The sequence below is a fragment of the Artemia franciscana genome, chromosome 18 (assembly GCF_032884065.1).
Source record: "Artemia franciscana chromosome 18, ASM3288406v1, whole genome shotgun sequence".
NCBI classification, from domain to species: Eukaryota; Metazoa; Arthropoda; class Branchiopoda; order Anostraca; family Artemiidae; genus Artemia; species Artemia franciscana.
The window spans coordinates 34880710-34899647 of NC_088880.1; the positions used below are offsets into that span (position 1 = coordinate 34880710).

Genomic DNA, 18938 nt, shown 5'->3' on the forward strand with positions numbered 1-18938 from the left:
TAAGTTCGAAAATTTCGGCTTATCACCGAGGATAAAAATTCGTTTGGCTATTCAAATTCATTTTGCTGCATTTCATTATCCAACCTACTGTGCCACTGTTGTTGCTTTGTGGCATTATAACATACTCGTGAGTCAAACGAATCAATTTAATTTTGCCTTTTTTGTTGCTATTGCACTGTGAATATTATTAAGATTTGAATTTTTTGGGTATAAGCCCAGGGTTCCAGTAGCACATAAGGAAACGTGTTAAGAAAACAATTCGTATTGCACAGTATGCAGAATAATCCTATTTAACATATGTTGCAGTGTGAGAATCTTTATCTTAATTTCTTTCATTGTTGTATAATTCTTCTAAACAAAAATTCTGAAAATTAAACATAGATTCGACTGCATTTGTCCGTTTTCAAATAATCTATATATGTGACAAAACACCATCAATGCCTTCTAATTGTTTCTCACAAAAGCATATCAATAGACAAATATTGATAGATTAGGTAGTCAGTTTAGATGGCGTTTATTTCTAAACGCTTTTCAAGACTTGGACAATAAACACAAATATTTAGAAATGTGATAGAAAAACTGGAAATACAAGGAAAGAAGTGAAGATAAAGGTCTTCTCCCTGCAAAATATGTTAACTAGGATTATTCTGCATATTACGAAGTAAGAATTGTTTTCTTAACACGTTTCCTTGTGTACTGCTGGAACTTCAGACTTGTACCTTTTTTTTTGTTCCCGCTGATAAAGGCTTCCGGCCGTGAAGCCGAAATATATTGACTTTTATTGGCATTCATAAAAAAAGAATTTCTTGTTATTTTCAGTGCCTTATTTGAAATATCATATCCGTCATTTTATATTTTCATTTCGTTTTATTCCTCTTTCTCCGCTCTAAAATATAACCAATTAAAATTAATTTATCTGAACTTAAAACCAAAGAGAAAAAGAGAGACTATTTTCATATAGTGATATGTTAAAAAGTAAGCTATAACTTCACTGGTTTACGCCTATAGTACCTTTTTAAGCCAATCACATTATTCCTTGAGCATACGTAAAAAAAGAAAGCCAATTAACCCCCATCATTTCAAACCTGATTGTTTCTCCACTGTGAAATTTCAAGCCAGTAGAAATTAAGAAACATTTTTTAGTTATACAAACCTTTACAAGTAGCCCCTTTGTTGTTTTGAGTTGAAAGATTTTAGTTCCATCAATTTTGTAGATAATAGGATCCATCCAATTGTAGCAATTTATTTTAGAGTATTGCTTGAAAGAATTTTTCTATTTCCTCCTGCATTTAGCATAATTTCCAGGAGGAGTTCAAGGGTAACTTTTCAATGGTAAGTTCAAGGGTAAGATTATTTTTACGCAATCAACTTTTCGTAAATCACCCAATGAGCCAAAACATCGAAATTCGTTAAAAGGTTCAAAGAAGAGGATCTTATGTTCAAAAATTCACGTCGTTTTTTGAAAGAAGAACTGCTATAGATTGCACATTCTTTTCTTTGTATTTATTTTTATTTTTATTAAGTTAGAAACAAAGAAAAGCTTCGAAAGAAGTTAATACTGAAAATATTACGCGATACTGCTAAGTAATATATTTTGAGACAATCTACTTCAATCATCCCCACTGAGAAAAAAAAACAAAAAAACTAGGCCGTACGTATACTTTCATGCACTTATCGGAATGTTGTCACTCTGTGCCCCCCCTCAAACAAACCAGCCATCTTGGAAGGCAGTGAAAGCCATATTTTCCAACCGCTTTTTAGAAGTGCGAAAAAGATATATTTAGCACAAAAAAATTCACCTTGGGGAGAAACCTTAATAAAAGTGTAAAATTGACTGAAAATCGACACGCATCCAAAAGAAATCTTAACGCTTTTTTTAGGGCTATGTCCAAAGGTAGTTTTTTTCTTTATTTGGCACTGAGGACGACTTGGCAGAGTCTGGCTGAAATGTATTCTTTATTTTCGTAATTCATTGGTTAAAAAAATATATTGGTTACTCCCTTTTCCTTTTTTGATTTCATATATTTTGTTCTCCGTCTTTTTGTAGGCCATGTACATCCAGTGTGGTCTCAGAACCTATTTCTGAGACCACTTTCCAGAAAAACCCCTAGTTTCCAAAATAATTCAGCACCTCAGAGATTTACAGACATAAATACAATGTTCAATTAAGCTTATTTCCAACAAAATGTGTCTCTAGATGTGCACATATTTGAAAAAACAAACAAAAAAAACTAGTACAGGTCAGGACATTTTGTCATGAGTAGCTTGGGGAGGGGAAAACAGGTCTTCGATATGGAACGGTTTTCGCTTCAAGGAAAACCTTGATTTCAACAAATTGAGAGACCTTAAAATTTGAACGACTCGGCTTTTTTTTTTTTTACTTTTGAAAGGTACTTAGCTGTGAGTAGGTATGTCACAAAAATGAAGTAAGCAAATAGACGAGGTGGCAAAAAAAGAAAGTTGTGAAAAAAGCAATTTTCAAATCCGCAGACATTTTTACTAATTCAGTTTTTCGGTCCTTAAAATTTTTCTTTATCCAAAGCTCATATTTTTAAGCTTCGATGTATCGATATGACAAAGCCTCAATATTCACTTAACAATCATACCAAAAATATCGATCACCGAATGAATATACGTAAAAACATTACTCTTGGAGTGACCCCCCCCCCCCCAAAAAAAAACAAACAAAACACCAGACCTTTTCATTGTTTTCTAAAATATCATTTTTGAGACAAAACAAGTCTTTTTTGAAAGCAAAACATCAAGTCTTTTTAATATTTAAGTCAGATTCTAGATCATTCAGATTCTGCATAAATCCCCTTTCGTATAAAGATCTACAAATTATCTCCAAAGAGAACACTTGTGTACTAACAATAACTGCCGCACGAGGCTCGGATCGGTTTCCAGCAAGAGCAAGACAAAGGAACAGTCTAACCATATTTTTTATGAAAGTTCCAGAAAAGAACGATCTTGGAACAAATTCAAGAAATAGTGTCAATGAATACAAAAAGGCTAAATAAAGTAAGAAAGAAGCACGGATGAACCTAGGGATCAGGTCAAATTTTAGAATGAACCTAGGGATCAGGTCCATATCGACAAATTTTTCAAGAAGCGCAGGTTTTTTCGGCACCCACATGTGTTTCAAAAATGAGAATTTCAAAAAAGGGCACAATAGCACAATATATATATATACACACACACACACACACACATATATATATATATAAACTGTGAGGAAATGGCGTAATTTCCGCCACCCAGAGGATGCTCCCTTCCTGGGTACGGAATGGGTTCTTGCTGGGTACTGGGTTCTTGCTGAGTAGCCTATACAAGTTATTAGTAAACATGGACTAAAAATTGGATTGTTTGCCAGCAAATCAACAAAAGTGTTATTTGACATCCTCATAATGAGGTTATAACCTAGTTTGAAGGAAAATTCTGTTTTTTTGTTCACATTTAAGATATTATTTCACTAATTAGTACCAAATTTGCCAAAATTCTGACCAATTTTTAAGAATCCCAAATAAACAATCTAACTCCCCCACTTCTGCAATCCCATTAGAAATAATTGCAAAGCCGGATGTTTTACACAAATATGAGGTTATCAAATACTTGCTTTACTGGTAATTTTTTTTAAAGTCGAATCAGTAAACCAAGTTCTCAGAATTGAAATTAGTTATCTTACTAGTAAAATCAACTCCCCGTCAAATATTAATAATTTTCCTTACAAACCTAAACATTAGTTGTGACTTACCAAGTCCAGCTTCTATTTCACATGAAATTTGAAACTCAGCAGAATACAACCTTAGCACCTAAATTTTTACTTTTTTCAATGTCTTACCGTTTCCGATTTCCTATCATTTTTTAATATAAAATTCTTCAAAGCCAAAATATGCTTACGACAACCATTTTTATGAATATTTCCTCTTTTTTCCCTTTTTATTTCAGTTCTTACAACTTAAGTCGTATCCAAATCATTTCTTTGAACTCAATCCTCAATCAGTAAAATGCCCTATAATAGTAGTTTGTCATTTTATCTTTCTCGTTTACAAGCAAATAGTTTTATTTTTCAGGATTATCTTTAATTTTTATCTAGAACTCTTAGTCTTCAAATGTATTTTTATCTTACCACTTCCGAATTCCCTTCGGCTTAGAATATCAGATTACACCTAGCCAAAATAACATTCTGAAACTAGTTCATCTTACCTATTTCCTATAAATTTTTATTGGTCGATATTAACTTTTAAGGGATTATGTTAAAGCCCAAGAATTATTTACACCTTACCATTTCCGAGTACTTTTTTTTGTATAGAGATCTTGCATTCTACTCAAAGAAAATATATCCGTGACAGTAATTTACCTTTTCACTTCCTTTATCCATTTTTAATATTACGTTTTTCAAGCTTGCAGTCCTCAAACTATTTTATCTTACCATTCACAGGTTCCTCTTGGATTACAATTCAAATCATATTCAATAAAACTATGTTTTTGAAAATAATTTACCTTACCATTTCCCGTATTTCATTCTTTAATATTTACCATTAAAAAAATTAGCAGAACTATTCCAACCTTACCATTTTTCCAGTTCCTTTTGCATTAAAATCCCAAATCCTACTAATAAAAAAAAATTTGAAATTGATATACCTTATCGTTCCATTTACTTCATTTTTTAATAATTACCCTTACAAATTTATTGTTACCTTACCATTTACCAGTTCCTTTTGGGTTGCAGTCCCAAATACTATTTAACAAAACTAAGCTTTTAAAAATTACTCAGCTTACCATTTCCCGTGTTTTATTTCTTAATATTCACCATTATGAAATTTAACAAGCTTACATTTCCCAAATTACTGTTACCTTATCATCTTCGATTTCTTTTCGGATTACAGTCTCAAATCCTATTCAATTAAAATTCGCATCTAAAAATAATCTTACCACTTCTTTTCTTTGATTTTTTTTAATGTTTACCTTTAAAAATTTTAAAAGCTTACAATCTTATAAATACTGTTCTCTTACCATTCCCGGTTCCTTCGAAATAACCATTCAACAGCTCTTACCGTTTCAAGACACGAATCAAGAGACCCCCCCCAGAAATATAGAACCCAAAACCTTACCAACTTGACTCCAGACTTACCATTAATTTGGAAAAATCAAGTTATCTCAATACTTACGTGAATTAATTTAAATCAAAAAAGAAAAAAAAAAATACTTACATAAATACTTACTTAAGAATTAGTCCCAAATAACCCACCCAATTTTAAGCAAAGCAATAATTATAGTTAAATCAATCTTCTGATTTGTTTAGTAAACAAAAATAAAAATAAGGAATCAACTTATTAGAAAAAACATAGAATGGAACTTCTTTAAGAGCTGGTAAGCAAATAGTTAGTTTTTATTTTTCATATATGCTACCCCCATCCAAGGAAAAGTGCCGAATGAGTATACATTTTCAAAACTTATATCCAGTCCTTTCCCCTCTTAGATCAAATCCTGACTGTTCACATTAAGTTTCTAAGTACCAACTGTCTCCTCAAAGTCTAAAAAAAAAAAAAAAAAAAAAAAAAAACACAAGAAGCTTAAAACATCCTAGTAGTCTAAATTGATATAACGTACTTTTCTGGACAAAAAAAAAAAAAACCAAAAAAAAAAAAACCGATTCCTCAAAACAGTGAATTTCTGAGAGTGTAAGAATCAAGTAGGAGTTTTCCAAGCTGACCTTATTATACCATATTAATTGTATTTTAGTTTTACACATATTTCTATCACGTAAAACTCACTCTTCATTATTTTTTATTCACAATTTTGACTTCATTTACATTTTCAGCTATCGTTTTTTTACGGTTTAAAGGTTTTATTTGCATGCTAGAAAAATATAAATGAAGTCAAAAGCGTTACAAAAAAAAGTAAATAGGTTCAAAATTCCTATGGTAACTAGGAATATAAGTAATATACATTTGGAAAAATAAAGTATAATCAAAGGTTCTTAAAAATTAAATTTATTTGTTATAACAAAAGCAAGTAACTAATAAGTGTTTTACGAGCTATACCAAACTGTTCCCTCATTTGCTTGTTCTTTTACGGTTTAAAGGTTTTATTTGCATGCTAGAATATAATGAAAAACACACACGACCAAAGGAGCCATTTTGAGTAAACAATGTTATATACTAACGATATTAAATGGATAAAAATCACTATACGGTGTTAATCAAGATTTCCAAACTTCAGAAAAGGGCAAATATGTGATATTAAATGTTTTTTTTTTCCAAATGTCGATTACATTATGTCAAATACCGAAGAGAAAAACATTAAGAAAGAATAAAAAACGAACGCCTTAGTCTTCATGGTCAAAGGGGCTTTTGGGGTCGAAAAGGGTCATTCCAAAGACAGTGACCTAATGGTCAATTCACCTTACATATACACAGAGTCGAATACCTGCTAAAAGCAACATTGTTAGACTATAAAGGCACTTTGCGGTTTCAGACCACCCCCTTTTTTTCACTAAAAAAATTGATATCCATAGGATCTAGGATATGTGTTGTTTTTTTTTTTTTACATAAAATATAATATGAAAATTTATACTCATGGCATTCATCCTTAGTAGGGCAGCATATAGATGCAAAATCCGCCGAAAAATTGTCCAACAAGATTCGAACCCGCATCATACAGATTTGTTGTGCCACATTTTTACATTTATTACCTTTTTTGCACGGATTATTTTTATAATAAATTACAATAATTTTTGTTATTTAAGCCCACGTTTTATTAATCATGTATGTCGGTATCTTACCACAACATACAAACCTAAGTTTTGGGGGGGATGTCACGAATGAACGAAGAACATCGTGCCAAATTATCCTTCAATGACCGGAAATATAAACAAAAAATTAATATATAGAAGTGAAATATATACATATAAATACAGTCTAATCATTGGTACGATATTTTAGAAAAAGTATTACACATGTTTTATATAATATTTTACCACACAAGAGCATTTACTTGTAAAATTTTCCCATGCTGCTTCTTTTGGGTATTAGCGTTAACCTAATTTTATACTATTTTCGACCATTCAAAAAAAAAAAAAAAAAAATTTTCACTTTTACCTTAATATTACGGATTGTAACCCTAGCAACTTATTATTATGTAGAAAATACTCTCCCGTATTCTTTTATCAGTCAGACTTCTTATACTTTTATTTCTCCTTACTCCTTAATTTTATTGATTTTCTTCCCTTTGTATAATTAATAAGTCATATATAATTGTCCTGATCGCTTTTATTTAAGAAACAAACCATAAGAAAAATATGGATGAAAAAAAAAACAACAACAACTATCAAGCCTTTAAATTGGCATTAAATAAAACAAAAGCCTACTAAATCAGGTTTAATGAGCCCCTTGTATATTCAGATAGTATTCATGTAATTCTAAATTATTCTTTTTATGAATAATTAAAAATAAAAAGATTAATAATTAGATTCCTAGCATTCACCGATTTGATAACCAAAGATTCTAGAAATTCCATTTTCATCTATATATTCACTATAAATAAGACGAATAATATCACAGTAAACATGCCTTGCAACTTTACGGGTTACTACAAATTATAACCACTGAAATTGAAAATACTACAACTAGACAGAGAGACAAGAGACACGGATAGAGAAAATGAGAGGAGAGAGAGTGAAAGAGAGTGAGAGAGAGAGAGAGAGAGAGAGAGAGAGAGAGAGAGAGAGAGAGAGAGAGAGAGAGAGAGAGAGAGAGACTTAGAACAGAGGGGAGAGAAAGGCTGATAGAGGCAGAAAGAGGGAGGGAGAGAGAAGAAGGGGGACAGAGGGAAAGAAATGGAGAAATAGAGTGAAAAAATCGAATAAATGTACCGACATGATTCAACATTACACACATAAGCGGATCATTACACCCTAACCGGATGCTATTCATTGCAGAAGACAAGATTAACCTTAGATTAATCTATACAATCTTTAATCTTCTGTAATCTTTTAACACTGAACCACACAAAAGACAAAGAAAATATTTGCGAAATTTTATGAACTCGTGCTGAAATATGCCTGTATAAAGGGTCGTGAGGGGGAATGGAGCTAAAGAAAGGGTTCTCTCATAATATCTAACGGGAAATCCACCGACCACATGAAAATTTGGATCTCTCGGTATAAGATTCACTTTTCTCACGTGATAAATGAGCTATAAATGAATATTTTTTTTTTTTTGCATCCTAGGAAGAAAAAGAAATTCATTTCAGTGCATAATGTAAACGATTGAACAAAAAGTTTAAGATGTCTGGATCTCCCTCTTCCATAAAAGATCATGAAACTACACATTTAACCCTTCACTCACACAGGTAGGGGTGTAGACGATACTTCTCCCTAGGAATATTGGGGTTAAGAAAGGAGCTATAAATGCAAAAAAAAAATATAAAAAAAAATCCTAAAATAAAACAAGGAAAAACCTTTTCATTAAGCCACCGATTCCCCACAAAAATAAATCGGTCCCTACCCTAGAGGGTATTGGACAGCGTGGAAATATGAATTACATGATCAAAGCCCATACTGATAAAACACTTACAATGCATATCCCTTTCATGCTCATACTCAATGAAAGCGTATCCTCGTGGCTTTCCAATGTTTTTGTCATGAATCAGGACAATCTGTAAATAAACGTAACATATCAACTTTCACCAATTCATAGTACAAAATTTGCACCCTCTTCTACTCTCTTAAGTCTTAAGAAAGGCACACAAAAAACAAGAAAAGAGAAGAGAAAGGCGTGCTTTGAACAAGGAAAAATAAAACTAACGAATTCATCTTGGTCTACCGAAATTACGGACTGACTACTAACGTCGTTTAAAGAAAACAAGAGAAACAAAAAAGTTTTGGGTAACGAACTCACAACCCTAGAAGGTATTCAGAGTTATAAATTCAACCTTTTAAGCATCATATCCTCATCTGTCCAAAATCCTATTTGTCTGAAATAAATAAATAATAATAATAATAAAAAAAAAAAAAAAAAAAAAAAAAAAAAAAAAAAAAAAAAAAAAAAAAAACAACTCAGTTCCACTCAATTCATCAAACTCCATCAATTAAAAAAAAAGTCAATTTCATCAAATATCAGATGAGGTGACAATTACCAAATTTAACATTTTAATATGATAATAGCAAAGCACAAGAGCAAAAGAAAGAGAAGGTTTGATTACACTTCTTGATTGGAATAGTATATACGCCTGCGCAATCCCTTGATCACTTGATGGATCTTCGACTAATTTGGTCAAAGAAATATTCCCAGTTATATCACCGGTTTTATGCCACATAATTAATCTTACATTTGTAACTGATGTCTATCCTTCAACATTTAAATCAGCAAGAATTGTGGCCCTACATAAAGGTGATGACTCGAGGCTTCCTGCCTAATTATCGTCCTATATCGATACTCTCTGCTTTTTCGAAGGTTGTAGAGCGAGCACTGTATAACAGAATCTATTCTTTTTTTTTGAGAAATTTGATTACATTTCTAAACTTCAGTTTGGATTTAGAAACGAGCATTGCACTGATCATCCTATGGCTATTATTGTCCAACATATTAGTGATTGTTTTGACCGTGGCTAAACGCCTGCAACTATATTTTTAGACCTACAGAAAGCTTTTGATTCCATTTCTCATGAAATTCTTTTGTATAAGCTTTCGAATGCTGGTATTTGTGGTAATTGCCTTAGGTTACTTGAATCGTATCTTCATGGGAGGCAGCATATACTTATAAATAATGATGTTAGATTTGATTCTTTACAGCAGTCAGATAAGGTTGGTGTTCCCCAGGGATCCGTATTAGGACCTCTGCTTTTCCTAGTTTACATTAACGATTTGTGCTCAGCTACTGAAGTTTCTTCTATAGACACTCAGTTTGCTGACGACACTGCAGCAACCGCTTCTGGTAAATCTCGTGATGAGCTAGTGGTCAATTTAACATCCACATACGATAGATTGTCTACTTGGCTCTCTGATAATAGACTACTTCTGAACAGAAAGAAGACGAAGTTTATTGTTTACAGCAGAACGGGTCACAAGTTTCCAGATATAGAATCAGTTTCCCTTTCTGCGAATGAACCTGAGTCTGTTATTGAAAGGGTTGTATCGATAAGATATTTGGGAGTTGTGTTTGATGAGAATTTGTCATGGAAAGAGCAAATTAATCAGGTTAGAGCAAAAACTGCCCGTGGAGTTGGTATAATGTGCAGACTGAAAAACCTTCTTCCATATTGCGCTCTAAAATCCATTTACTTTTCCCTTGTGCAATCCCATTTTGATTATGCGTCTATTATTTTTTTGAACACTTTTAAAAGTAATGTTACCCCTTTACAGATTATCCAAAATAAAGCAGTTCGTATCCTTAAACCTTTTCTGCCATCGCCATCAAACTTCCCCTTAAAATCCACAACAGAGACCCTTTTTTCACTTCATAATATTCTTCCTGTTCGGCAAAGTATCCAATTTTTAAGTGTTATGTTTAAGATTAAGCTTGAACGAGAAAAGCTCCCCAGATATTTTGCATCGATGGGTCTTATTTCTTCCCCTTCATCTTCACAAGTTGAAACCCGTGGTAAATATAATCTGCGGACTCCTAAGGTAGTTACAGAGAGGTCGCGTTTTTGCCTGAGGTATTTGATTCCTCTACATTGGGAAAGATTGAAAAATGAAATTGATTTTAATGTAAGCATAGATGCTATAAGACGGAAGTTGAAAAGAGTGCTGATTGAAAGTTATAAATCTAAATAATATGAAAAAGTGTTATTTTAAGGATGTTTATTATTTTTTTGAGTATTGGGTTGGTCTCCGGGGTTCGCCCATGAGGCCTCCAGATGTCTTATGACTCACTTGGTTTTAAGTTGTAATTTTAATTGTGTCTCAAAATGGTGCGAGGAGGATGGAAATGGTATCGTACGGCACGGGATTTGTTTTTTATTTATTTCTGCCAAGGTTGGTTAAGAAAACTATTTATTTTTAATTTTTTTGCATATTTAGTGTTGTTTAAAGGTAGCTCAATTGCATTCGAGCTATACTCTCAGCCTTGAGTTACCTAATATTTTGTATATTTTGGTTATATTAAAAGAACCTTGAACCTTGTAAGCATGGATTCGCTATCCTTTCCGACCTTAATCTTGGTTATCCCAATTGCAATTCCAGATGTGACCAATCAATTATATAATCAAAAATTTTGAAATATTCCTTTTGCAATTAGAAATACGCCTGCGTTAGCATGGATTCCCTATCCTTTCCGACCTTAATCTTGGTCATCCCAATTGCAATTCCAGATGTGACCAATCAATTATATAATCATAAATTTTGAAATATTATATCCGTTAATTTTTGAATTAAAAAAGGGAATAGTTGTGGTAAAAGTCAAAGTCATGGCCAATTGTAGAAAAAGCCAAGACAGATTGTCCAATTAAATGGGCATCAAGTGCAAGGTTAATTTTAACCCTTTGATTGCCATTGTTACTGTCTCCCACTTATGCTACACCTCTCATGCATGTCACTCCTCAATGCCGAACTAGAGTCTTTTCGCAATATAATTGCCAAATTGACAATTATAATTATAATTGACAATTGTCGATTATAACTGAGAAAGGCAAATTGTTTATATATATAGTCCAATTTGCCTATATATAGCCAAATTTGCCTATATATAGGCAGATATTGTCAATATATCCATACTTTAAGCGGCGGGCATAGGCTAGATGGGATGAGGGTCTGACTGTCTGGTATTTATTAGTTAATTTAAAGAATCTAAATTAGAATTTAATTATTTGGAATTCCTTTTGCAATTAGAAATACGCCTGCGTTCCCTATCCTTTCCGACTTTAATCTTGGTCATCCCAATTACAATTCCAGATGTGACCAATCAATTATATAATCAAAAATTTCGAAATATTCCTTTTGCAATTAGAAATACGCCTGCGTTAGCATGGATTCCCTATCCTTTCCGACCTTAATCTTGGTCATCCCAATTGCAATTCCAGATGTGACCAATCAATTATATAATTATTGATTCTAAAATATTCCTTTTGCAATTAGAAGACGAAAAAGGCTTTCCGACCTTCATTAAATATTCATGTTACATTTAGGCAATATTAAAGAAGAATTTTACAACTAGAGACTTTAGATGAACCCAGTTATCGAAGTCTCTCAGACATATGGAGCGAATGAACCCGAAGTTATTATTTGTTTTGTATAAATGTGTTAGTTTTAATTTTAATGCTTTATTATTTCAGCTGGAGACAATCGCTGTACATGTGGTTGAAATATCCGAACTTTTGTAGCCTTTTTCACTGTCTAAGAAATGGACGTATCCCCCTTTGAACGTTTAATGGAATAGTTCAAAGGTTCGTCATGGAAAGACAGTGTGGTCTTGAAAAAAACAACCTAATTTAAGGTATTAAGTCGAAAAAGCGGGCTTTCCCAGTAGGAAATAATTCATATTGTCAGTAGGAAAATTCATAATTGTCAGCAAGTCTTGTGGACAGTGTCAGCCATAAAGCTTTGGATCACTTTTTAGGGTCTCCAATTGACTTCAAAGGGCTCACAGAACTGATAGACTATTTCAATTATTCCTACTCTATCCCTATCTACCTTAGTTCTAGCCTAGGATGGATGATAGACTATCTATCAACAAGTGAAATGAATCAATTTTAACTCGGAAAATGTTATCTCAGCTTTGCCTCTCACAGAGACCGTCTGTATTGGCTTTATTTTATTTAGCATAGCTCTCAAGTTTTTATTCACTTCCACTAAGTTGATTTTAATACAAAAAATCATTGTCTCAAGGTAAAATTCTTATCATAATTTCATCAAATACTAAATGGGATGTACTTTGAGTAGGCCATTGCAAAACAAGCGAAGACTTGTTTTGTCTAACGATTTTTTTAGGCACTTGTTTGACTAGCCATGTATTTAAGAATAACCCCCAAGGAAAATATGGTTCGATCCCATTCCAAGGGATACACAAGGGACTTTAGGGCTATATAGAAAGGAAGGCAAAAATAACTAGATCACACTTTATGGATGACAAATTGCCAAATATCGTGAATTTTTTCATCCTTCTGATTATGGGACAGACAGAAAGAAATTCGTCACTAAATGAGGCGGAATAGTGTCACAAAGCTATTTTAAAAGGAATTGGAACTTCATGAAGGACTTAATGGAACAGCAATATATGAAACAGCTTTATGGGACTCCGTTTAAGGAACAGCAATTGCCACGTAATTATTATGGCCTAGCAAAAGTATTTTACTCCCTAGTCAATTCTTTTTCAGAGGCGGTAACTCGGTCAAAGACAAAGTTATCAGTTTTCTTCGTCGCCTCAACTAAATAAACATGAGAAGGTTGAACTTAAGGGGTTTACACTAAAAATACGAATAGGCGCAGGTTATATTTAGCAATTCTGCTTGCAATTATTTATACAATATAATTTTTTTTATGTATATTTATTGACCGGCAGTTTAGTGTCTTCACGCTACTGATTCTCCAGACTCTGTTTAAACCGGTTACAACTAACTAATACTTCAATGAATCGCTCTAGAACAATCCGAATGGTTAGTCCCTTGGTCTAACTTATGCATTCTTATGCGCTCCGATTACAGCTGCATCTAGTCTTCGGAGGGGAATATTACAGAAATAGGTTTCTGATTGTTGAATAGAATATCTTTGCTCTATTTTTGGGGGGTACCCACAACAGCAGTGTCAAGTGTAGCAATCTAGAATGCAAACCCGAAACAGGTTTTATAATTATTTTGGAATTACAAAACAAATAATTGTATGTTTTAAGATTTGATCAAAATATTTACCAGATTCTGTTTTTATATCCGTTAAAATAAAAACCGCCAAAATCACTAATTCAGGAACATCAGACAAAATCCAAATGTTTAATATGGGAGGTATAGGAAGATTCCTTGAGAGCCCGTCACGCCTTATCTAAAAAAGTTGAATATTCAAATACTGGCTGAAAATATACTATCCTGTTTAGGGGCGGATCTCCAAAGTTTTTATTGGGGGGGGGGGGTCATATCCGGATAGTCAAGGGGCATGGGCTATATAATATTTTTTCCAATTAATGGGGGGAAATAATTCCAAATTACTACCAAAATTATTTCCCAACGGCCGTCTGTCCGCCAACGACACCCCTGATCATGTTCTCACTTTGGTCAAAAGGCAATGTCGAATCCCAGAAAATAAATATTTCCCATTTTATCATTAATCCTGTGAAAATTAGTTATAAAAGAAATAAGTAAAAAATAATCTTAATTACCCCAGCAATTCTTAAACAAAAATACAGCAACAACAAGCTGCATTCTTTGCACATAATTTAATTGTTTATAATTCCTAAGTTTGTCCATTTTTATCCCATATTCTTTGCAAGATGTTTGGTTTTACAATTACCTAGTTTGTTATACTTTATTAGTATTTTACATTCCTATTTCAATGTTCTATTTTAAATTCGCGACAATAATTTTATATTATTGTTTTATAATCAAATCTTTTCTCAAAAGTTCTCTTCGGGTTCAATAGTTGGACAAGTCACTTTTCGTAGTAAATCTTGTCGCATCGCTTACGATCTGATTTGCCCATTCACCATGAAATTTTGCTAATACCGATATATAGCTAACGCAAATATAAGCCAATCAGAATTTTTTATAGAATCTTTCACCCAAACAAAATATCCAATAAGAAATCTGATTTGCTTAAATTAGCGCTAGCTAAATAGCGGTATTATCTACCAGCCGGCAAAGTCTCTGGATTTGTACGTAGGGCGATGGGGTTTCTCAAGGACTGTCAGTGGCTACCAAAGGCTATGAACCTTCTGGGTTTGAACGCGAATGACTTCCTAGCAATCAACAAATACTAGACACAGTCACAGTCGATTGATTATAATAAATGAGGATGAGGCGGAGATTCGTGACGTTTTCCAGTGTTTCATCATCATTACTTACGGTTTGGATGTAGAACGTCTCATTTAGGTGTAGAATTTGAAAACTCAAAACACTGAAAACAATATACTAATCGGAAAACAATCCAAGAGCTTTTGAAGTCAAAAAGCTGATAAGACTTTTGTCAATTGTGACTTTTGAAGTTAAAAGTGCCCCGGAAAAATCTATTATTTTTATACATTAATCTCAACTGCATTAATTGTAACGTTCGTTGAAGGCTGTCAACTTGATATTCGGCTAAGAATTAGTATTCTTTAATTATTTAACCAGCACAGTACAGACTAACTGGCTAACTGGCTGGTACACGGTTCTAACTGGCAAAATCTTATTTCTTAAAATTCAACAACGCAGCACAAATATCAAAAAAAAAAGAATCATCATTAATTATGATCGTGACGCGAAAAGAACCCTCTGTCTTCGCGTGAAAGCGATTAGACTGCTCTGTGCAATAAAGCCAGCACTAGGATATGGTGCGAAATTATAAAATCATTCGCCTAAACCAATAACTCTGCACAACTGCGAAGCGGTCTTGAGACGACAGCACAACTAAATAAAAAATCACTCATCGATTTGTCAAAGTCATCGGATGAAATTATACTAATGGTGTTGCGAGAGCAACACTTTGGTTTTGTCCCGTTTTTTTTTTCTATGCCGCCGATCTCAGCTTATTCCTGGAAACTGGTAAGGGTCTAAACTGTGCAGTTTTTACGGAAAGTGTGGACCTCGGGCCGGATTGATGAATATGACATTACATTTTGGAAAGCTCCGTAGAACTCTTGCCTGGGGCCAAAAAGGATGGTCTTTGCTTGTCCTCGAGCCAGAGCCTATGGTGTGCGAAGTGAAGTGGAGTTGTATAGCCTATGTCAGAAAGGAGTATCTGAAGTTGTGCAGCCAAGCTTTTGTTTCATCAAATCATGTTTCTGCTTTCGAGTAGAAAGCTCCGTTCTAGCAGGCAGGCACCAATTTCAAATTGAAGATGGACTAAAGTCTAAAAGTGTTAAATATATGCAGCAGTTCTCCGGTCCCACAGCCAATATATCTTCTTTGAGTGATAAATAGAAAAATTTACAGAAACAAAAAAGTGCGATTTTCCCACGGGTCCGAAAGTGCTGCCATCTATTGTTTCTGCCCATTTCTGTTCGTGATTTCAGCTGACTTTACCATTCTTTTTTTCTACTTGGGATTGCAATAGAGAAATGGTATCAGATATGCTTCTTAAACGTTAAAAGTTCTCTCATTGCTAATGAAATTAGAGCTTATCCTTTGCTCATTTTTAAGTGGTGGTGTTAGCAAGTTGGCCTCCGGCAAAAAAGTCAACTTTTGAACTAAGACAGATATAATTTTTTTTTCAACGGCAATCGATAGACCTTAATGAGCTGATCAAAGTATATATAATCCATTTTTTAATACAAAAATTCCTTCATGAAATACATCAGTTTGAAAGTTTCAAGGGGTTGACAACTTCAGTGGTAAGGTACACACTGAAACCAAAAATAGGCCGATACCAATTGTGAGATATGTAGGGGACTTTCAAGCAACAGCCGACTATTAGCTTATAATCATCTTTGGCAATGAGGGGTTTGCAACTTTTGCTGATTGGTGTACCTATTATCTGTTTCTGGTGTAAATGATGGTAAGAACAACTTGGTTCCCGATTGTAAGACATGTAGGGGAGTTGTAAGTAATAATCAGCTGTTACACTACAATGATCTTCAGCGAAGAGGGGTTTGCAACTTTTGCTAGTTGGTGTACCCATTATTTGTTTCCGGTAAATTTGATGAATATCACGGGAGAGGGACTTGTAAGTAAGAATCGTTTGCTAGAGGAGGCTCATGAAGGGCTACAAATTTGTGCAAGTTGGTACACATCTATGGTCTTTTGATCCTGAAAAGTTAGAGATAGCTTTATAATACCAAGATTATATAAGATAATGTTCCAAGTTTCCATCGGTTACGATGTCTACGATTGAAAAGGATAAAGTTCAACCGGCTGCAAAGTGACATTTAGGGGCCTAGTAAGTAATAATCGGCTGTTAGGCTACAATTCTCTTCAACAATGAGGGGTTTGTGACTTTTGCCTGTTGGTGTATCCGTTTATTTGCTTCCGGTTGAACCTGATGTCTATCACGGAAGAGGGACTTGTAAGTAAGAGTCGGTTCACTTTAGGCTAGAAAATTGTGGAAATTGGTGCACATTGTATTCGATCCCTGTAAATCTACCAGTTTGAAAGTTTCAAGGGGTTGACAACTTCAGTGGTAAGGTACACACTTAAACCATAAATAGGCCGATACCAATTGTGAGATATGTAGGGGAGTTGTAAGTAATAATCAGCTGTTACGCTACAATGATCTTCAGCGACGAGGGGTTTGCAACTTTTGCTAGTTGGTGTACCCATTATTTGTTTCCGGTAAACTAGATGTATATCACGGGAGAGGGACTTGTAAGTAAGAATCGGTTGCTAGAGGAGGCTCATGAAGGGCTACGAATTTGTGCAAATTGGTACACATCTACTGTCTTTTGATCCTGAAAAGTTACAGATAGCTTTATAATACCAAGGTTATATAAGATATTGTTCCAAGTTTCCATCGGTCACGATGTCTACGATTGAAAAGGATAAAGTTCAACCGGCTGCAAAGTGACATTTAGGGGCCTAGTAAGTAATAATCGGCTGTTGTTTTTTCAACGCTGAAGAATTTGATCATGTCATTACTGATTGTGTTCTGCTTTGAATATGCCGCTTTGAATGCTTTGATAGTTTTGACAACTTCAGCATTTAACCGATAGCGAAGAAACAAAACCAAAGTGTTGCTCTCGCAAAACTTTGATCGGCGAAACCAGACAAAGGCTGCCGCAACACTTCACGTTGCCCAGGCAACGTAGGTCTAATTTTCAGTTAATATCTCCCTCGCAAAGCGCTAGAAAAAGGCTTCTCTTTCATCTTCTAATTAAATCATAAAGGCCTAAACTTTTCTCATGTCTTTTTTTTATTATAAAATGGTACATTTTATTCTAGAGGGAAGATATTTCCCTCTTCTTCTTCTGAAAAACAGCACCTGGAATCCATAATAGACTCCTTTCGGCTTCTAGAAAGTTTCTTCTGAATACACATTTGATATATCGAAACCCATGATAATCATCAGATAAACACAAAGGCTTTTTTTTGTTTTGCAATTGTTACAATTATTAAGAAATATATTTACCCGAAGTTAAGTTAATTAATATGTCCCTTTTTCATTTTTTTTAGTACTCCCTTTTCACCACATTAATTCCATGTTGCAAATACTTTCAATTTGGCTGTAATAATCCCTAATTTAATGAAACCCTGTCTTGAAGATTATTCTTCTCAGGATGTGGGAACTTATGAATTATGGATTTCGCTCCCTGGGGTGGCCTCCATTCCTTTTTCAGAAATATTTTTAATCATACAAGATGTCATATTCAAGAATAAATTCCAATTTAAAAGTGCTTGAACTTCCAATATTAAAAAAAAAGCTGGCCCAAGAGAAAGAGTAACTTACAGGAGCGAAAATTTGTGCGAGTGTTAAAAAAAAGAAATCACAAACACCATCTAGCACTTGGCATTTCTTAGCAGGTTTTCAGCGTAATAGCAATGGCAAAATTAGTAGAGTGGTTAGTGTCTGTTCTTTCTTTCTTAAAAACATGATCCAAAGCTAAAAACACAGCCAAGTTACACAAAAACACTAGATGACGTTGGTTATTTTTTTTTTTTTTTTTTTTACTAGCGGCAGGTGCAGTCCATATAGGTGGCCAATACTCTTTGAAGCGGACTAGTACTTGTTGATAATTAACACATAATAAGGCACAAATGAATTTGATAAGCGTTTTGTTAAGACGGTATTCGGTTTTAATCTATCTCTGGATGCTCTATTTACTTTCATAATCATAGGTGGTGATTACGCACAGAATTATCTTAGCAGCTGTTTTTTTTTA

The 18938-nt window shown here is 33.8% G+C and overlaps 1 protein-coding gene across 1 annotated transcript in view; it reads right to left on the bottom strand.

The window, feature by feature from the left end:
* The window catches only part of LOC136038930 (U1 small nuclear ribonucleoprotein 70 kDa-like), a 73287-nt gene that overhangs the window by 22413 nt on the left and 31936 nt on the right, over nucleotides 1–18938 (bottom strand). Inside the window, exon 5 of the mRNA XM_065722437.1 lies at nucleotides 8580–8661. Within this exon, the coding sequence (XP_065578509.1) occupies nucleotides 8580–8661 (82 nt within the window). The remainder of the gene's footprint in view (nucleotides 1–8579; nucleotides 8662–18938) is intronic.